At 38.0% G+C, this 22,478-nt stretch overlaps 1 protein-coding gene across 3 annotated transcripts in view; it reads left to right on the forward strand.

Moving 5' to 3' along the window:
* The window catches only part of FSD1L (fibronectin type III and SPRY domain containing 1 like), a 67,577-nt gene extending 49,190 nt beyond the window's left edge, over positions 1-18,387 (forward strand). For 2 of the 3 annotated variants that reach the window (XM_084774953.1, XM_084774954.1), the window contains 4 exons: positions 5,417-5,517; positions 6,061-6,312; positions 8,857-8,945; positions 12,569-18,387. In XM_084774953.1, coding sequence (XP_084631079.1) covers positions 5,417-5,517; positions 6,061-6,312; positions 8,857-8,945; positions 12,569-12,691 — 565 coding nt within the window. In that variant the 3' untranslated portion in view covers positions 12,692-18,387. The remainder of the gene's footprint in view (positions 1-5,416; positions 5,518-6,060; positions 6,313-8,856; positions 8,946-12,568) is intronic. The other variant, XM_084774955.1, reaches the window with a different exon arrangement.
* The last annotated feature ends 4,091 nt before the right edge of the window (positions 18,388-22,478 follow it).

A 22,478-nucleotide genomic window follows, 5' to 3' on the forward strand; every position in this document is an offset into this window, starting at 1 on the left:
CCCACCTTACTGTGTTAGTGTAAGAAAGAAGTCACAAAGTGAAGGCTGCTCATTCACCCTGTGTTCCATTTCCCGCCATTGAAAGGCAACAAGTTAAGGTCAGGTTGAGTTAGCACACGTTATAGGTAGAGGATCGTCTCATTGGCAGAAAGCCCCACACAGAAGGTTTGTGTTGCTTTTTGGAGTAGAGTGCTAAAGAAGTAGGGAATAAGAAAAGGTTAAAAGTGAAAAATGTACTAAATTAAGTGAGGAAAACTGCCTCTCCCATACACATACTTTTATAGGCCAGCACACTAATGCTGAAAACACTGCTATAGAGTACACACGCTTTAAAACTGTCTCTGCATGCAGCTTGTCTTCCATGAGAACAGGGCTCTAAATCAGAGGTTCTCAACCTTCCTGATGCTGCCTGTTACCCTTTAATACTGTTCCTCATGTTGTAGTGATCGCAGTAGTAAAATTATTTTCATTGTTACTTCATAACTAATTTTGCTACTGTTATGAATCATAATGTAAATATCTGTGTTTTCAATTGTTTCATATGACCCCTGTAAAAGGGTCATTTGACCCCCAAAGGAGTTGTGACTCACAGGTTGAGAACCTCTGCTGTAAATAAAGCTAAGTAAGCCAGGAATACTGGTTGGTCTCAGATTTTAGGTACAGGATATGATTCCCTCTAGGAACTGCTGAGAAGCTTGGTGTTCTCCACGTGTGGTGTTAGCAGGGATGCCCACTGTACTGTCTGACACCAAGGCACCCCACGCATCCTCCTAGAGGCCTGCCTGGGAAAGTCTTTATAGTTGTCTGTGACTGTGTGTGAAATGCCGCAATAGGGTCAGGATCTAGAGTCTATAAAATTAGTATAATAGGGCAACAAAAACCTTCATTCAAGAAGTGGGATTCAGACTGATTCTTCAAGAAGTGGGAGAATATGTGATGTTTCATCTTGCAGTGAAGGGGAAAAAGAAGAAAGGCTGTAGATAAAAATTACAGAACACTTTGGCACATTTAATTGTATAGTACTCTATAGGTGACAAGGCTAAAAAGGAAGATTGAGATTAAAACATAAGCCTACAAGACTAAATTGCTAATAGACAATATGAAAAATGATTATTTTAAAGTAGGAGAACCTATTCTGTTTATCTTACATTAGTGAACAAGCTGAATTGGATGGCAGATCATTTGGAAAGCTGGTAAAATAATTTGCTCTAGGGGCTACACAAGTTCTTAACCAAGTCACCAAGGTACCTTTAAGATGGAAACACAAGGTCTATATGGTGGTGGCTGCTGTCCTTGCAAGAATGTGCTGCAGTGTTGGAAGGCTGGGGAACTAAATTGGAAGCGTTTTCCTTATTAACCTAACTCTAAAGGTAGACTGTCACCTCAGCACTTATCTCTTTCTCTCTCTGTTTTTCATGCTTCCTTGTATTTCTTTACTGCTGGTAAGTCATATTTATTTTACTTTTGCTTCTTTCAATTTTTTAGATGATCCTTTAGTATATTTTGAGGCAAAGCTCAGTGAAATGCTTCTTCTTGTTTCTATGTATCACTGTCCTCTTGATGTTCTTAAGTACCTGGTATATAGTTTGCAGAGTGAGTTTCTTCCCAGCCGACAGTTGGACCTACCATGGAGGAGTACATGAATTTTGGGTATTTGGGGAAAACATCCAGGTTGATCTTGACTTTGTTCTGCCTTCTCAGATGATACTCAACACTTTGCTACCAAAATCCTAAAGACCTGTATTTTTTTTTCAATTTTAAGACTATAAGAGTATAGCTGGCCCTTCACCAATAATGCCATATTTTAGTGCCGATATTACATATCTCTTATGTGCTGAGGACACAGCCATGAGATGTGAATTCTGTTCACAGTTATTTTCCTTCCCTAAGGTACTTCATAGGCAGGCTCTTCACTGACCATTGCCACGATGTAGTAAAGTCACCATATACTGGTTATTTTTTAAACCATATATTGTATATAAATTGTCTTTTCATTATCATTTTTTTTGGTCCATGTCTGTGTTATAGGGAAGCATTTGCTTACTTCTTCAGTGGCTTCTTGCCTTGCCCTTCTGTGCCACTGTGATAATTTGCATATTAAGAGCTCATTAATAGGTCTAGAGTATACAGCTCAGTGGCAGAGTGCCTCTGTAACGTTTACATCATAGCATCCTGGCTTGATGCTTTAGTTCTTGCTTATCCTTAATTATAACTTCTTTATCTTCTCCTTTCGTTGATCATTGCATGGTTACTCACAAGATCTCTTGTATTTTCTTTACTCTGTCTCTCAGTGGAGAATCAGTCATAGTCATAACTGTTAACCATGAGCCTCCCCAGGAGCACTGGGGGTCAGAGTACTGCTAGATTTGCTACTGCAAAGCAGAGTCCAGGCAGTCTCTAGTTTCAAAATGTATTGTCTACAAATACACCCAGGACTAGTTACAATTATATTCATTGTATGTAAATTTCAATATGTGAAACTAAATTAACTTGCAAAGAGACTAATCTTCCTTTTCAGGCTTTCCTAATATTGCACCTAAAACAGTGCGTTTCACACTGTAGCGTAACAGAATGGCTTCCTTGAGTGAAATATGCCAGAAGACCAATCTAAAAAGAGAAAAGGATAGCTGGCTGAAATAGGACGGAGTCCTGAAGCTGACTTAATCCCAGAGTCCCACAGCAGCCTCTGCAGCATTGTGGGTTCAGGACATGTCTTGAAAACTACCAGCCCAAGTCGCTTTGTCCTCCCTGCCACAGGACGATAGGGATTCAGAAGCGGATTGGTCATCTGGCTGTCTCCCTCCCTCCTCCTTTTCCTTCTCTTCCTTCCTTTTTTCCTTCCATCTACTTTTTTCAATTTGAGAAAAATACAGTGTTGTTTTTTTCCTTTTAGTCCAAAATAAAATACTAGAAAACACAAAGAGTGTTTGTAACCAGGCAGTTTATATAAAAATAATCAAAAAGAAAATTGTGATGTGGGATATTTTGAGTTGCCATTAATTCGGCAGTGTTTGCAGATTTTAAGCTTGCTACTTAATGACTCTTTTTTGCATAATAAGTACCAGATTAAAAAAATTTGGTCACGCCAAAATTTTTTGTATACTAATTTGTATCTTAATTTTATTTGCAATTTATTATCTATTACATTTTTAAACATCTTAAAGAATTTAAAACTATATTTCTTTAAAATACTAAGTTTTTCTTTATTTCACTCTGCCCCACCCTCGACAGCATTTTCAAGTAGACTCTGTTGCTCATTCTGTCGGCAAACCTGCTTCTTGACTGTCCTCAAACTTGTAATCCCCCTGCTTCACCCCTTGAGTGCAGCTGTCCCTAGGGATTTTATTTATTCCAGTCTTTTATATTTTGAAGAACTTCTCAGAAGCACTTGTTCTCCTAGTCAATTCCTTTTTGTTCCTCCTGCCCCTAATTTTCACAGAAATTTTCAGTTGCCAGTCGTGGATGATGTCTGTTCATACTCATATTGTCTGAACAAACATGATGTATTAAATATATTTTTAAAATGGCTTGTTTTATTTTGTTTTGTTTTGTTTTGAGACAGGGTTTCTCTGTATAGCGCTGGCTGCTCTGGAACTCACTCTGTAAACCAGGCTGGCCTTTAAGAAAAAGAAAAAGTCTTTTTAAAGAAAAGATTATTTTTTTATTATTCTAACATGTTAAATAGTTACTGTTAATAGTCTCTCACATATACTTCGAGATTTTATTTTAACAGTATTTATGTTTATGGATATTTTTTATTTAATTTTTATTGTACTTTTTAAATTATATGAAAAGACTTTTGCTCTCCTTTAGGAAGGACTAAACTAAACCATGCAGATTTTATCACTCCATGTTACCATGCTGCTTAATAGCATTCACTAAAATGTATATACTTGAAGCAGTCCATCCCAGTTTAATTATTTGAAACCATTAATAAGTCTGTTCTTAACAACAGTTTATTTAAATAATCAAAAACGAAGTCATTGGATCACATGAAATGACTGTAAACATCATTTTTATGATTTCATGTTTATAAGAGATTTGTAAGCCGAGTGTGGTATCACACGCCTTTAATCCCAGCACTCAGGAGGCAGAGGCAGGTGGATCAATATTAGTTCCAGGCCAGTCTGGTCTGCAAAGTGAGACCTGGACAACCAAGGCTACACAGAGAAACCCTGTCTCAAAAAACGAGAGAGAGAGAGGGAGGAGGGGGGAGAGAGATTTGTATATAGGTTTTACTTGGTAATTTCTAGTAATTTTTTCTTTGGAAGAATAATCTTAGTGCAACTGTAGTAGAAATTTTCTAAACAGTGATGGTAATAAAGTATTTCTATTTTCCCTAAGTAACATTGGAATAATCTCTCAAGATCTCCCCTCTTTGTGTGTATGTGTGTGTGCACATACACACTCACACACACATGTAGGTAGGTAGCAGTATTTCTCACATGCCATCTTCCTTGCATTTTGAGACTGGATCTCCTGTTTCCCTGGGTTAGCTGGCCAGTGAGCTGGTGGATCCACGTGCCCAGGGCTGGGATGACAAGTGCACACGGCCATCCCTGGCTTTTGTACCTGCATTCTAGTGACTGAATTCCAGTCCTTGTGTTTGCACACCAAGCCCTTTACCGTTTGAGCAATCCCTACAGCCCAACTTCAGGATGATCTTAACCAAAAAAACCAAATGTTTTACAAGTGCAAATTCAGTATAATTAAAGCATACTTTAAAAACATTTTGGAGATAGGCTACTAGGAACTGAGACTGCAAAAAGAACAGCATGGAACTTGGAGCACTATCTTGATAGGCTCAACAAAAGCATCTTGGAGATTTAATCTATTATCAATTTTTTGTGGGTTGGTGAAGAGTCTGTTGATGTCCAGTTTGCTTGTCATATTATTTGATATGAAGCAGATCATGTTGGATCTTGTCCATTGTAATAGTGAACATGCTTTGAGATTCGATATTTCCAATGCATAGATTCAGGTAACTTTCTCTTTTTAAGAAGAAAAGATCAAGAGCAAAAATGGTGCTAATAAAATGACAACTTTGTTATGGTTATATAAGGAATCTATTTTTTTGCTTTTGCTTTTATTTAAATTCAGTTGCAAAATATGTACAAGTTATAACCCAAGATCTTTCTTAATTTCTCCCATCAGCAAGTCTTGTCTTGTTTCTTATTTCAGCTGTGTGTTCTCTGTGTAAATCTTGCTCAGTCTGCATGGCATTAATGATTTCAGCCTGCTCTGTGCTGATGGCCTCTTGCATTTGAGTGCTTATAATTGATAACTCTTTAATAATTCAGATCAAGGGACGTATTGCAACATAATAAGAAGTATTTTCAGAGATTTCTGCTATGATTTGTAATCCTAATTTATGAACCATTTTCAACATAATTTTTGTTTGTGTCTGATTTTATAGAAGTGGTACGCCATCCCCAAAACGGACGTCTGTAGGCTCTAGGCCACCAGCAGTGAGAGGCAGCAGGGATCGTTTCACTGGGGAGTCATACACAGTGCTGGGTAGGTAGTGGTTCTCAGGCTGGAGGCCACATGGCATGCTGGGCTCCCTACGCACGTCTGGAAAGTCAGCCTGTATAGGGAATGGTGAGCCTCTGCCGATGGTTCTGTTTGAAGCCTGAGTGCTTGAGAGTTCTTCATATTGACTTATTGGTTCTTTTAAGTCTCTACTTCAGCTCATATTTTATGCCTCATGAACATGTAACCCTTGAAGGAATTCTAATAAAGAATTGCCTTGAGGTATTTTATATGCATAGAAACATAAATAACATTTAAATTTATAGCACATACTCTGTATTTAGCATCTGTTGTTGACATGGTTATTTTCACAGAAAGGGAAGTTGGATTGGAGGGTATGGTGGTGTAAGCCTGTAATCCCAGCACTTGGCGGCTGCCGTGGAAGGATCAAGAGCTCGTGGCCAGCCTGAGCTGCAGAGCAAGACTGAGTCTAAAAAAGACATGTTACTGGGGAACACATGATAAAATTAAAATCTGTGACTCATAAGGATGACCAAGAGTCAAAACCCTTTCTCTGTTCTTTTATAGGAGACACTGCTATTGAAAGTGGACAACATTATTGGGAAGTAAAGGCCCAGAAGGATTGTAAATCGTATAGTGTGGGTGTAGCATACAAAACTTTAGGGAAATTTGACCAGTTAGGAAAGACAAACACTAGTTGGTGTGTCCACGTCAACAGCTGGTTACAGAACACATTTGCGGCCAAGCATAATAATAAGGTCAAAGCTTTGGATGTTCCTGTTCCTGAGAAAATAGGTGTGTTTTGTGACTTTGATGGGGGTAAGTGTATTTATTTTTTTAAGTCATCATTTCCCCATACTTGCTTGTATTTCAGTATACTTTATGTATACAAAATAGCATGTGTAAACTGCTTTTGCCTCTGTGAAATTATACAGGAATTTTGCTTTTTTCTTCCATTTGGTGCCAGTAAACTTTTTAGGAACAGCTTACAGAGATAGTCAGAAACTTGGACAAAACAGCTATATTTAGAATCTGTGAAAAAGAGACACACGATATAAACTTGATTAGGATACAGATGAAGAGGAGAGCCGTCAGAGGGTTCTCCAGAGAAGAGCCAGTGTTAGGCTGGGCAGTTAGGAAGAGAGGGTTAGAGTCAGATGCTGCTGAAACAGACTGGGAGGGAGGGACCTTCAGAAGCTAGCAAGGCCAAAGCAGCGCGACTACACTGAGTGGACTGTGCCGTGGGCTCAGGCAGTTAGAAGGCAGACTGAAGGAGTGAGGCTTACAAGCTGATGGAATTTGGCACAATCGATATGAGAAGGAAGCGACCTTAGCATTTAGTGACTTAGTAAAACCTTTTGTTTGCTGTGGAAACCATCCTTGCCTTTACCACCAAGAGGCATTCCATCAACCTTGGAACCCACCTCCAAGCCTGCCTGCTGCTTCACTCACATAAAACAGCAAGTGATCAAAGAGAAAAAACTGTGTTTGAAATCACTGCTGACAGTCCCACCTTCCTCCTCATCACATACCTCCAGAGCCTCCATGGTCCCCTCCATTCTCTGCTAAGTCTTTTCAAATTGCACCAGAAGCTGAGTTTTCCCTTCTGTACATCCATGCCAGGACACTTCCCAGATAGGCAGTTGGTGTAGAACAAGCAGAACAGTGCCATCAGATGGGTGCAAAGGGAATTGCTGTTCTGGACTATGAATTTTAAATCATACAGCTAGAGTGAGTACATTTTTACTAATCTAAATAGGAACTCTTAAAATCAACAAATTTTGCCATTAAGGAGATTTTTATTCATGTAGCATAAAAGTTTGTGGTTCAGAGATTTGACTAATCTCTGCATCCTGTTGATTGTGGAATTGTTTTTATTGCAAAAAGTTTTCTAGATTCTTGAAAAAGCAGTAGTGAGATTTTGGGTGAATGTGGTAGATAAGGCTTGGTAGCCACATCCCCTCTATTTTTGAAACACTGGGGTTGTTTGATGGAAGGTCAGACATTGTTGTGGAGAATTGGGCCCTCTTTATTAACCAGCGCCAGCTGCAGGCGCTGCAGTTTTTGATGCAGCTCATGGATTTCCTAAGCATGCGTCTCAGGTGTAATGGTTTTGCTGGACTCATCAGACTAGCAACCGAGTGACAAGCCATGACTCTCTCTCTCTCTCTCTCTCTCTCTCTCTCTCTCTCTCTCTCTGTGTGTGTGTGTGTGTGTGTGTGTGTGTGTGTGTGTGTGTGTGTGTGTCTGTGTGTGTGTAAGAGGCGGGAGGGAGAGAAGGAGGACACACATTGTAGCTCTTAGGAACTAGTTTGGTTTGACCACTGAGCTGATCATCTTTTGTCATGTACGCTCTACTTTTCCTTACATATCATAATTAGATTGAGCAATGGTGTTTGCCTAGAATAAGAGAGGACAGCAGTTCAAGAGGACTTTGTTTTCATCGTAGGCAGCTTAGAGGCACCACTTACCAAGCCCTCTCACCTTTTCAGTTGCTTCACGTGCAGACCACCATCAAATAGTCCATGTTGAGCTAGTTGCCTAGCAACTTTTTGTGTAGCTAGTTGTAAGAAGGCCAACGGTCATTGTCTGTTTGTGAAGGATGGCCACCATGTTCCTCATCTTCAAGGCCCTTCCTTCTGCAAAACTTGTTACCCCAACACTGTAGTACAAGTTTACTGGCAGTTCCTAGACCAGCCATGTTACTGCTGCTGTGGGCTGCATCTGCTGCTGTGCATCAGTTTGAACTTGCATGAAAAACTGAGTTTGGTTTTTGTCTAACATTTCCATCGTATAAAGTAAATTTGAAACAAACAGGAAATACTGTTAGTAGCAAGAAATATAAAGCAAGAAATGTGTGTTAAAGAAGTATATATAACAGTCATAATTATTTAAGAATGTATTACAGGGGCTGGAGAGATGGCTCAGCAGTTAAGAGCACTGTCTGCTCTTCCGGAGGTTCTGAGTTCAATTCCCAGCAACCACATGGAGGCTCATAACCATCTGCAATAAGAGCTGGTGCCCTCTTCTGATGTGCAGGCATAACACTGTATATGTAATAAATAAGTCTTTAAAAAAGAATGTATTCCAATAATGACAAATTTCAACAATGCAAAACCCATAATTACTTCTGCACCAACTTAATATAATGTGGAGATATTTCTAAAGTGTTGAAGATCAGGAGAAAAACAGATTTAGACTTTTCCTTAACATTTTCAGATTTTTATAAAAATTGTTAAGCATGGTTCATACAGTTAGTAACAAAAATTAATGTCAAAATACGACTTTTGGCATGGTCACGTTAAACTTAGACATTATAACTTTGGATAATAAATGAGACTTTTTTTTTTTTTACCTTTTTAGGTCAGCTTTCTTTCTATGATGCACACTCAAAGCAGTTGCTCTATTCCTTCAAGACAAAGTTTACTCAGCCAGTACTACCTGGTTTCATGGTTAGTATCTTACTTATATTTTATTTGTTTTAGCGATTCTGAGAATAATGTGTTGTATGACATAAGGAAGCAAAGTACCATACCTTTGTATACATCTCTTCTCCAACTTACCCTTTCCAAAACATGATTTTCTGTATATTTTCAGTATGTTTTTTAAGTCAGCACTAACATGCTGTACAAAACCACAAGCATGACTATTTGCATGACTATACTCATCGTTGTAACTGGTACCCAAGTCAGGAGTGTGATCTTGCTGTGCCTGTGTCCATTCCCTATGTGGCTCTTGTAGAAGGCTTAGCCACTGTCTTGGACTTTAGTGCTACAGACTCACCTAACTTTAACAGAGAAAAGTAGACAGCTAAGGTATTATAGAAGCATCAATAACATTTTATTAAAAAATTAAAGAGGTTTCATTTTCTGTGAAGAGACATGATTTTCTTCACAAATCAGCCTGTAACTGAGTATATCTAAAATGCATGCATCATAGCCTCTAAATAGAAGACCCTCACATAAAATACCCAACTTAGAATGGATGGACTGTGATATAGTCATATACTGGAAAATTGATGTAGTTCTAAGAACGAGTGGAAAACTAAAACCACACAGACAATGGAAAAATCTTAGATCATATGGTTGAGCCAAATGGATACCATGCAATTATGGAATTAATTTGAATGTATCTTAACATAGATATTTATTGGGTTTATCCCTTATTTTTCATTCCAAATAATTATAATTATGCAATAATACAGCTAGATAACATAAGGAAATAGTTTTAAACTTATTAAACATCTTTATTTTCCTTTTTGGAAGCCTAGTGTTATTAACTTAGTTAAGGATATTGTTTGCACACAAGGTTAATTTTTAGAGTTAGGTTTATTAAGGCATAACTTACATATAGTATTGTATAGTCATGAGTTCTGTCAGATGTGCACAGGCATGGAGCCACGGCCACTGATCAGGGTCTGGAATGGCTAGCACTGTAGGAAGGTCTGGCATGCTCCCATGTAATAGGCCTTTCCCATCACAGCCCACCCAGACAATAAGTAACCCATTTTTTAGTTCCTGTAGTTTGGCTCTTTGAGGCTGTTATGTAGATGGAGTTGTATGGTGTACAACTTTTGATGCTACCACACAGCACATGGGAACTTCAGCCTCTCTGCTGTGTGTGCCAGTCAGTCTTCTTTTCAACTGTTGAGTAGTGTTTCATGTTTGTACATGCTGTAGATGCTGGGTGGTTTTGCAGGGCATTGTACATGCTGAGCAAGCACTCTACCACTCACCTATATTCCTACCTCACATTATTTGGGACAAAGTCTCTTTGTATACTAGTCTGGCCTGAAATCCTGCCTGTCTCCTAAATGCTTGGGTTACAGGTGTGGGCCATCTTGTTTGGCTTGTACCACTGTTTATTAGTTCAACGACATTTGTTTGTTTTTTTCCTGGTTTGGACAACAAACAAATAAAGCCACTGTATTGATTTCCAAAGTGACTGTATACATTTACACTCCTACCAGAAATGGAGGAGTTTTCCCCTTGCTCCACATCCTCACCAGCATGTGCTGTCACTTCTGGTTTTGATCTTAGCCATTCTGATGGATGTAAGATGGAATCTCAGAGTCATTTTGATTTGCATTTCCCTGGTGGCTAAGGTTGTTGAAAAGTGTTTCTCTGCCATTTGAGATTTGTCTGTTGAGGATTTTCTGTTTAGATCTGTACCCCATTTTAAAAATTGGACTATTTGGTTTGTTGATGTCTAGTTTCTTGGGTTCTTTATATATTTTGGATATTAGGCCCCTGTCAGATGTGGAGTTGGTGAAAATATTTTCCCATTCTGTAGGCTGCCATTTTGTCCTAGCTATGGTGTCCTTTGCCTCACAGAAGCTTTTCAGTTACATGAGGTCCCTTTATTAATTGTTGATCTCAGTGCCTGAGCTGTTGGTGTTTTGTTCAGAAGTTGTCTCTTGTCCCAACACAATCAAGACTATTCTCCACTTTCTCTTCTGTTTGGTTCAGTGTATCTAGTTTTATGCTGGTATGTTTGATCCACTTGGAGTTGAGTTTTGTTCACAGTGGTAGATATGAGTCTATTTTCACTCTTCTGCATGCTGACTTTAGTTAGACCAGCACCATTTGTTAAAGATGCTTTCTTTTTCCATTGTATAATTCTGGCTTATTTATCCAAAAATACATGTGTGGATTTATGTCTGGGTTTTCGATTGGATTCCTTCAATCAACCTGTCTGTTTTATGCCAATACCGTGCCGTTTTTATTACTGTAGCTCCATAGTAGAGCTCGAATGAAATCAGGCATGTTGATACCTCCAGAAGTTCTTTTGTTGTACAGGATTGCTTTGGCTATCCTGGGTTTTGTTTTTCCATATGAAGTTGAGAATTGCTCTTTCCAGGTCTGTAAAGAAGAATTGTGTTGGTATTTTGATGGGAATTGCATTGAATCTGTAGATTGCTTTTGATAAGATGGCCATTTTTACTATGTTACTCCTACTGATCCATGGGAGATCTTTCCATCGTGATATCTTCTTCAATTTCTTCAAATGTTTGAAGTTCTGTCATACAGGTCTTTCACTTGCTTGGTTAAAGTTATACTGAGACAGATATTTTGTATTATTTGTGGCTGTTTGTAAAGAGTTTCTTTCTCAGCCTGTCATTTGTATGTAGGAGGGCTACTGATTTTTTTTTTTCAATTTAACTTGTGTCCAGCCACTTTGCTGGAGGTGTATATCAGCTATAGGAGTTCCTTAATAGAATTTTGGGGGCCACTTACGTGTATATTCATATCATCTGAACAGTGATACTTCGACTTCTTTTTTTTTTATTTGCATCTCCTTGATCTTCTTTGCTTGTCTTATTGCTCTGGCTAGAACTTCAAGTACTATATTGAAGAGATATGGAGAGAGTGGGCAGCATTATCTTGTTCCTGATTTTAGTGGAATTGCTTTGAATTTCTGTCCATTTAAATTGATGTTGGCTATCGTATTGCTGTATATTACCTTTATTATATTAAGGTATGTGCCTTGTATCCATGATCGCTCTAAGACTTTTATCAAGAAAAGGTGTTGCAATTTTGTCAAACCTTTTTTTTTTTTGACATCCAATGAGATGATCATGTGGTTTTATTTTTCATATGGTGGATTACCTTGACAGATTTTCATATGTTGTACCATTCCTTCATCTCTGGCATGAAGCCTACTTGATCATGGTCGGCAATCTTTTTTATGTATTCTTGGATTCGGTTTGCCAGCATTTTATTGAATATTTTTGCATCAGCCTTCACAAGGGAAATTGATCTGTCATTATCTCTCTTTGTTGAATCTTTGTTTTGAGCATTGTGTGCTGAGGTTAATCTGGTTTATTCTCTTGAGTTACTGTTGCCCTGCATTCCCTTTCTTGGGTGTAGTGCCATTGGCTTCTGCTATTGCAAAGACTTCTTTCAGCCACTGTGAGCCTTTCCCTTTCTCCTCAGCTCAGACATGAAGCTAATCAATTTGGGATTTGTTGATGTTCACACATGTGTTATTTTGCCTTTTGCATGGGAAGTTCAGGATGGCTTGAGTTACAGTTTGCTGTGTGTCTAACTGAGGCTTTGTTTTTATCTTGTCCTAGGTGTGGTGTGGTGGACTTTCTCTGAGCACTGGAATGCAGGTTCCAAGTGCTGTGAGAACACTTCAGAAAAGTGAAAATGGAATGACTGGATCAACAGGCAGCCTGCACAATGCCACTCAGTAGCTGCAGCTTACTCTGGCCTTTTCCATGCAGTTCCTAACAGATGCTTCTGAGTAGTGGAGATCAGGTTTGCTGTGTTCTGCTGTAAAGCCTGGAATCTGTCAGACTGCACACCAAATAGGAAGCAGCTACAGGAGGTCACAGCAGTGTCACAGAGTCAAGCAGTTGGGGTGCAGGAAGCTGACATAGTGGTATCTGAATAGAATATAGGAAAAACACAGTGTTGAAATAGTTATGTTGAAACCCATTTTTCTGTTTGTTAAGCTACTCTGGCTTGTCCTAGTAGATGTAATTACATTCGGTAAGCCCGAGACCTGGGCTGCAAGGCTTTTAAAGTTTGCCTTTTCTCATCACATGTTCTTGTTTCTTTCTTCTCACCAGCTGTCATTAAGTCCTCACACTGAAGCTTTAAAAACAAAAAGTCCCCTAAGGCTTCCTAGATATTGAAATGATTGCCTAGGGATGGCAGAGAATTTTTCTCACACTGGCTTACTTTATTCTTTTATAAATAAGATGAACTTTTGATAGGGTAACTTATTTATTGACTAGTTCATATCATTTTCTCCTCTAAAATATTGTGATATTTTTCTTATGGTTATAACTCAAAATATCAAGCAGATAAGGATAATTTAGGTAGCACAAAGGAGTATTCTTCACGTGTGTTTCTGTGCTTCCACTCCTCCCTGTGGCCCCTGGGTACTGTTTGAAAAGCCATGCTTTCTGATTTTGTTCTTTACTTTAATCCCACCTTTTATAATTATCTTTGATAAAATTTCCACTTAAATTTGGCCGTGATAATTATTGCTTATTTTGACCCTTATTAGTAAGAATGGAAGTTTGTTAATTAAGTTCTATAAAGGGTAAAAAGCTGCACATTAGTAATTTTTTTGCCTATGAAAGATTATAAAGAATGTGCCTAAAGTATTCTTTTCTGAAATAATTTATATGTTGTTTTTACAAAGATATGGATTGGTTTAACCAGCTGTTTAAAAAAATGTTTCCAACTTAATTGGTATATGTAGTTTTTCAAACAACTATTTGAAGGATTTTTGTTTTGTTTTGCTTTTTTATTTCTGTCTTTTTTGGCTCATTAATTCGCTATTTAAAAGTTTATGATTCTTCAAAAAGTGAACACAGATATATCTTTCCCAAATCTGAAGGAATGTGTGAAACACTGAGTAAAATGTGTGGTTATTAACAGAAAACCCTTTTTTTTACAAAGTTGATTAAAACTTTGAACTCAAGACTTTTGAGCCAATTAGTACTTTCAACTCAAGTTTTTTGAGCCAAACTAGAAGTTGAAATTCGATAAATGATAAAGAAATGAGTATTTGACTTTTAATTCATTTTTGAAACTTTTAAATCTCTTTTTGTTTTAAGTATCTTGAGCTCTGACAAACTTGCCTGGAGAAGTATACATTGTTGCTTTTCTGTGTGTGGCTTGTATGATAGCAGTAGTGTTTGTTCTTAAAGGTACTGCTTACTGGCATGAGTGTTTTTGTTCTGTTGATGAAACAAATTTGACCTAGGATATTATATTTTCCAAATAACAATTATCTACATTATTGTCTGATAACACATTAATAATTTTTAAGACTAAAGCAGTTTATAGAATGAAGTATGTCAATATTCTTTGTGTTCCTCAAAGCAACATTGTACTTTTCATTTCTCATAGTTTGAAAGACATTTTTCAGTGTTGTGCTACCTACAGGAATACTTTATGACCTAAGGAAAAAGCAATTACTCTTTTGTAGACTCAAGCCTGAAAGCAGAAATTCACTGTAATTGCTTTATGTGGCTGTGTTGTCAAAACTGACATGGAAAAAGCCAGTTGTTCTTGTATAGAACTTTTCGTTATGATACGATATCTTGCATAGTTGTGTCTTCTCATTTATACAGTGCCTTTTTCCTCTGCGCATGCTCACTGTGGACTGGATCTGAGGCAGGCAACACTGTGCTGTAGTGGTGGTGAGGGCCGTCTGTTGAGGGCTAGAGGAGCATGCCTGCGTCTTCCTTGTCCTCATCCCAGCATTTGAGACCTTCATATAAAATTTCCAAACATTTTTTGGAAAATGCATGACTTTTACTGGGAAGGGTTTTTTCTCAGCAGATTTGTAGTACAAAGTATAAAGTCAGTGAATCAGAGTCCAAGTTCTCATCATGTGATATCTAGGTACTAATTAAATTACATCTTCATTGCTTTCAGCATCAGAGGTTTTTCTATTCTCTGACTCTTACTAAGAGTCTCTTTTTAAAAATCTGTAGTATTTTAGTTTTAAAATCCTAAGTTCATTAGGTTAAATGGAAGTTTGTTACCATTGTTATTAAATTAAAAATACTTGAATATAGTGCCTACTTAAATCATCTCAAAATAAGGTCTCTATCAACTTGATCATAATATGTAACATTCTCACTAACATTATATTAAAAGTACTGAGTCCTCTGCTCAGCCTCGTCGGCTGTGGAAACCTGTAAGCCCTCTCCAGCATTCCTCACTGCTCCATGTCTGCTTGCCCAGCACAAACATGACTTCTCTCCATGAAGGAAGTGCAGGAGAGGTGGACTGTAATGGGCATACCACCCATGTAAAAACTGTTTCACAAAAACATGTATTAAGTATTGTATTTCCCTTTGAGCAGTTGAATTCCAAACCAGTTTTATTTAGCTGGAAATAGACAGGAAGGAGCTGTCTTAAGCACTTTAGAAAAAGAATTTTGCTACAATTCATTTGACTCAGCTGATTGTGTTGCATCTTTTAAATATTGGTAAATATGTACATACCAAGCATTTAATGACTAATGCACATAGAAATATAATATACAGTGATTTTTGAATGTTCCAGGTATAGGTTTTAAAAAGTATTAAAAGTGTGTCATCTGTCTGTGGGTTTAATTGATAGCACCTCTACCATGTGACAGTAAACTGCTGGACAGCCAGGCTGGGCCTTCTCACTCTGTTCTGAAGATGTTCTCTTCTGAATATTTTTTAAAAAAATACCAAACAAACCATCAACAATATTATGTATAATTTGAACTTACATGATTGATCCTGGTTATAAATGATAAAAGTAAATATTTATGATGAAATATTTTAATTAGGTCAATTACCTAGAATGATTAGTTTTTCTCTATATATCTTTTCCATGAAATTATAGCTATTTATGTATTTGCAATTGTTTCTTTAAAACAATTTTTAAAAATTGGAAAGGGATATATATGGGAAGTGATTGCTCCAAAGAATATTAATCTTAAAAGAAGACAGTATAGACTTCTTACCATGAAATATATTACCCTACTCTAAAATTGTAAGTGTTTTACTCATAGCTGTTAGCATCTTTGTTAGATCAGCACAAAAGTCATATAACAATACTTGAGTTTTAATGATGTGGTGTCAGTTTTATTATTTTCTATCTAGGCTTCCAAAACTAGTAATTCACCATGGGCACCTTGTTCTGTTATTTTTGAGTTGATAGTCTTAATCTAAAAATAATGTTTTATTAATATGTTATTAGATTTCTTAAAACTGCATTCATGGGCTGACAAGATGGCTCACAGGAAAAGGGCTTGCTGCCAAACAGATGACTTGAGCTTGTTTCCTGGGACCTAAATGGAAGGGAAGAATTAGCTCCTGCAAGTTGTTCTCTCTCTCTCTCTCTCTCTCTCTCTCTCTCTCTCTCTCTCTCTCTCTCTCTCTCTCACACGCACACACACACTATATCTACAGTAGCTTTTTAAAATAACTATCAAATTGACTACACAGTTATATTGTAACAAAAAGTCTAGAAAAGTTTCCTGATTTATTTTTACACTATATGCATTCTTTCAGAGGTAAGCATGAATTTACTAAGTATCCAAGTCACCATCAAATTGTTGTTGTCAACCAGGACCTTTTATAACTCCAGCACTCAGAATTAGAGTAGGTAAGAAAGTCCTTTCTTTGAAAAAATCATCACCACAACATTACCTCGGGTTTGTATTTTCAGTTTTATGCATATCTCCACGGTGTTCACAGTTGTGATTCTGATGTCAATATTGTGTTGCCTGAGAGGTATGATTAATCTGAGCACTGTTGGGATTGTGTTCCAGTTGGAATTTAAGTGGATAGTTTGCTGCTTTTGTCTGCATTGGAAGGTTGGACACGCCACATGAATGTTTATAATACTGGCTTAGTAATCAATACCAGAAATTACCATAGAACTTTTCTCTTGACTACCCAGCCATATTAAAAGACTACTTTTTCTGAGTTAATATAATATGCTGACTTGGTGTCATAATCATTTGTTATATTTGTTTAAAATGATGTATTTTGTTAGTAACAGTCAACTTAAGCTGGTGCTTAGGAATAAACATGCAGAAGAATGTGCAGTATGTGGCAGAGGTCAGTGAAGGTATTTGCTTGGCTTGGAACTTAAGGCGGAATCAATTTTATAATCAAATTGGGAGAGATTGGTTAATGGCATTTTAGTAATATTGGTGAGCACAGGGCTATGCGAAGAGTTTCTTTTTTACATTTCCAGTATTTCTAAGGTACCAAAGGACAGAAACTAATAGATATTTTAATGGAGACTCTTCAAAATCAAATTCATATTGTATCTTTTAAGAAGTTGGAGACTAACTTCAGGCAAAAGCTGCTGTCCTTAAGATTTTTGGCATTCTTTTAAGTATTTAAAATTAATCGCCATAGCTTTCCCACACAGTAATCTAGGGTCTCTTTATAAGTCACTCATCACCTTTGGGCCTCTATTGCCTTACTTAAAATATTGTACCTTGTTTATCCTACCTCACGGGACTGTTGTGAGGAGTGTAATGAAATGGAGTCCTATGTAAAGGGAGTGGTTTTCATTAACAGTGGCTGTGTGGATACTTGTAAATGCTGCTTGGTTTGAAAAGGCATGTTCTTAAGTTGGTGTTACCAGTGAGTTTAAATGATTTTTAAAAATAAGACCGCCTGTTAAAATGTCCTTTACTATTAGTTTACTTTGTGCATGATTGAGTGTATATTTCTCATCAACTACACAACTTTTAGATTGTAAAAGTTCCCCCGCAGCATCCATGTGTAGAGTGGAAGCCTAAATAAGCAAATTACTTTAGCTCCTTTTCCCCCAGGAGTTTGCACTTCCCGTTTAGACTAGCTGGAACCCCATGCAGAGTGAGCTTGCCTGAAATAGCTCTTTGCCAACAACCAAATGGCTCAACAGTTTATTGCATTTGACAAACGTTCATCAATTTTTTTATTAAAAAGAAACATTTCAAAATCTTGTTCGCTAACCCATATCAGTTATTATCTGTCTGGACATATTTGTGTCACTCTAAATTGGGTGTATTAGATAGTTTACAAGTTATCCTACTCTACAGGATTTTGGTGTGTCTGTTATCTGGACATGATTTTGCTATGCAGTTGTGATAATAAAAACTACAGCTCCTCAGGTTTAACCTTGAAGTGTGGATGAAGACCACTGATAAACTACACGTGACATATTCAGTGCTGCAAGAGTGTGTGAGATGAGCACACTGCCTCATTTTCCTTGGAAACAAGACAAAGCCTTTTTAAATGATTTTTTAAAACTTTAAAATGGGTGTTCAAAGTGTAGTAACTTGTATGTTGAAATGATTGTATGTTCTGTATAAACTGTTCCACTTGAGGTTTTTACAAAAGCACCTGTATTATCCCTTCTAAAAATTAAACTTTTTCTTTGCTTCCTTTTGTGTCAGTGTTTTATTTTTATCAACTTTTATTTAAATACCCATAGTAATTAAGAAGGAATATTCTAAAAGTCATAATCCATTACCTCAGAATATGTTGGACAGTGCCACTTAATAATAGTTTATAAAATTATGGGAATCCTGTATTTTTTAGTAGCCACTAGCCACAGGCAGCTACTGACAATAATGTACTAGCCACCTGAATTTTAAAATTTGTATCAATTTAAACAATCACATGCCACCAGTAGCTGCTGTTTTATACACTGAAGATACAGTAGTTGGCTCATCAAAACCATAAGTTGAATTTTGGTAGAGGTACTTACTAAGAGACACAGTCTCAGAACTGTATCCTTTTAATGCAATGAGTATTGTACCATGAAACAAATCGAAGGGGAAAAGAGCAAAGCAATGATTGGATAATTGTGTTTTGGCTGTCTTTCCTATATTTATGGTCTTGGTCACCAAGAAAAAGATAAAAGGAAAACAGGCAGCCTTGCATTATGAGGAGAAGCACGTGACAAAGGTTTTGAGGGGGCAGTACTCTGTGTAGAAGGTTTATGGATGGGTGTAACTTAACAGTTAACGAAATCAATGAATTCTCTTGTATATACAGGCACAGAAAAAAAATACTATGCATTGTAGCATTGTGACATTAAAATAGAAGCAAGGCATTGAAGAAAGGCAAACATGGATTATCCATCCTTCTATCTTGCTGCTAGGCAAAGAACTGGCCTCCACAGTTCAGAGTTCCTTCAATAAAAATAGACTATCAGAATTTTGAAGGTTCTCCTTTCTAACTTGTACCTGCAAGGTGTATTTTTATATGATGGCTTATATATGTTCTTTGTATCCTTCCCTGCAGTCAATAATATAAATACGTAGACTATGTTTTGTGATTAGGATCAAATATCTGACAGGCATCTTAAAGAAGGAAGATGTATTTTGAAGGGACAGAAATCTGTCACATATGGGAAGGTGTGGTGGCTAAACCAGCTTGCTGGTAGTGACAGGCTTATGAGAGAAACTACTTACTCACATGCTGGCAGATTAGAAGCGAAAGAGATAGGTCCAGTTGTAACCTTTAAGACCTTCCCCCAAACAACCCACTCCAGCAACTGTAGGTTCTACAAATAGAACTGCCATAACAGAAACCATATGGCAGTTGGCTTCCTCAACATTTGGGCTTTTCCTTGGAAAAGTATGTGCACTCTACTTTTCTGTTGAAGTTTCGAGTTTACGTTGCATAGTACTAGTTGCTTATACTCACTGTGCTCAATGCCGACACCAAAAGGAATGATAAAGCCAGTGATAAAATGTTATCAAGGGAAGGCTATGCATATTCTAGAGACATCCAGTAGTATACAGTGAGATACAGGGATGTACATGCAACGGGTACTTGGGTTACAGATCCTGACCTCGGCTCCCATGGCACCAGTCTTTGTAGAATCACAGTTGGAAGGAATCCAGGGATCATGTCTACTTTGCTTCGGTATTTCTCTACCTGAGTCAGGATAAAAAAGAAAATTAAAGGCATGGGTAGGGAAAGAGGACCTCCCTCTGGCACCTTGTTTTTATGTAACTTGGTAAAAATGCTTAGTTAACTCTGCTTTATATTGACTCATCTGGAAACTCCATAGTGGAAATGAAGCTCCCAGCTTCGCCTAGTAGTATTCCGTGAGTGTGTGGGTTGGTTTTAATTGTCTGCTTGGCCCGATACAAAATCACATGAGAAGGGAGTCACAGTGAAAGATTGTCTCACATAGATCAATCTGTGGGAGTACCTAAGGCTAGGTGGGTGGGTAGGGGGCTCCCCTTAGCTAATTGAGGTGGGGAGACCTAGTCTGAGTATGGACAGCACCATTTCACCAGCTGGGTCGTGGACTGAAGAGAGGGCTAACTAAATACTAGCATACATTAGCTCTTTGCTCTTTCTGGTTTTGGATGTGATGTAACCAGCTTCCTCAAGTTTTTGCCTCTTTGACTTCTTAATATGATATAGGATGTGACTGAGCCAAAATGAACCTTTGCTTATAAATTGCTCTTGTCAGAGTTTTATCACAGCAGCAGGAAATGAAACTAAGTTACAAGTGGGGAGAATTTAGAGGTAAATTGAAAAAAAAAAGTTGCTGACAAGTTATGTCCAAGATAACCAAAAGAAAAGGACTGCTAATTTTGTTTGAAGGGCTCCAAATTGTTTCCTTGGCATATGTATCTAAATCCTGGTCCACATTACACTAACAGAAACTTAAAAATGTACATGGTACATTATAACCACTCTCATATAGGAAAAAACAATGAGGTCTATACTTAGCTCAAATTTAAAAAAAAAACTGGCTAGTCCTCTTATTAACTGTCTCTTTCAAGGTTTATACAGGACAAGATTTGCACTTGAAAAGCATTTTTCCGAGATAGGGTTTCTCTGTGTAGCCTTGACTGTCCTGGTCTCCCTTTGTAGACCAGACTGGTCTTGAAATCACAGCGCTGGGATTAAAGGCATCTGCCACCACCGCCCAGCTGAAAAGCATCCACTTCTAAAGAAGTTTGGTTTGGTTTGGTTTTTCGAGACAGGGTTTCTCTGTGTAGCCTTGGCTGTCCTGGACTCACTTTGTAGACCAGGCTGGCCTCGAACTCAAAGAAATCAACCTACCTCAGCCTCCCGAGTTCTGGGATTAAAAGTTTACGCCACCACCACCTAGCTTAAAAAAGTTCTTTTTCCTACTTTTAATTTCTAGAGATTGTTGAGCACAATAAATGCTGATTTTTTTTTTAAAATATCATCTAACTCCAGCATGTATCAATTGTGTATGCCTATATTTTTTTAATTTTTAATTTTTGTTTTTGGTTAAAAGACAGGGCCTCTTGATCCTCCTGCCTTGGCTTACCCAAATACATGAGTCATAAGCACACGAGGCTTAATAGTGACTTTTTGATACAACCACATTCCATCACATTTTTCAGGAAAAAATCTGTTTTAAGCCAAGCATGGTGCTAGAAACTTCTTGCCCCAGCACCTGAGATGTGGAAGCACTAGGATCGATGCTGTGTCCAGATCACTAGATTCCACCAAAAAGCAAGGGGCCTTTATTTCTGCAGAAGTCCAGCATGCAGCCAGGCTGTTTTTAAAGGCATTCAGCGGAATTCCAAGGAAGGGATTGGCGACCTTTTAACAGGATTGGAGTAAAATGAAAAAGAGGGGACAGAATGAAAAGGTGCGGGCAGCCATAGTCAGCGGTCACGAGTTAGTCATAATTCCAGACAAGCAGTAAACCATAAGAAATCTTATCTTCCTCCGGGCAGGTGGCTAGGCCGTCCTCAATTGGCGGTCGTTTTCTGTAATCACTGAGCTCATTTCTGAGGAATAGAGAGGCTCAGGCCTGCTCCAGGCTAACAAGAAACTGAAGCCTGTCATTGGAGACAGCTAGACTTACTTAACCAGGCCTCCTCATCAGTTGAAGGTCATACCATGTTACATAGAGAGCTTAAGGCCCGCTTGAGTTAAATGATACAGAATGGAGTATCGAGTAAAATATGTTTTTTTTTTCCTACAAGCTGTTGGTAATTTTTGTAGTGATAATTTAAAACTACAAGTACTTGTTTAGTGTTTTCTAATTTCCAAAAATTACTATCAAAATCAACATCTGATCTTTACCGATAACTTATTTTTGTTGTTATTTTTTGGTTTTTGGTTTTTTGAGACAGGGTTCCTCTGTGTAGTCTTGGCTGTCCTAGACTCGCTTTGTGGACCAGGCTGGCCTCGAACTCACAGGGATTCGCCTGCCTCTGCCTCCCCGAGTGCTGGGATTAAAGGCGTGCGCCACCACACCCAGCTCTTAAATAACATCGCTAGAAGCAAAGATGCCAGGCCCAGAACTGTCTACATTTGTCTCAAGCCCCAAAGAAGATCTTCTAGACCCGGATGTCAAGTAGGCAACTCAAGTTCATGAGCAATATCAATCACTACATAGCGCACTTTCCCACTCTATTGCCAGTCGCAAGTAATGACACCCTAAAGCTGAATCCAAGAAAGGAAGGGGGTGGGGGGCGGTGGCGAGCGGGAGAGTGGGAGGGGGAGAGAGGAAAGAAAGGAA

This window comes from Acomys minous, assembly GCF_964271855.1.
Source record: "Acomys minous genome assembly, chromosome: 1".
Classification (NCBI taxonomy): domain Eukaryota; kingdom Metazoa; phylum Chordata; class Mammalia; order Rodentia; family Muridae; genus Acomys; species Acomys minous.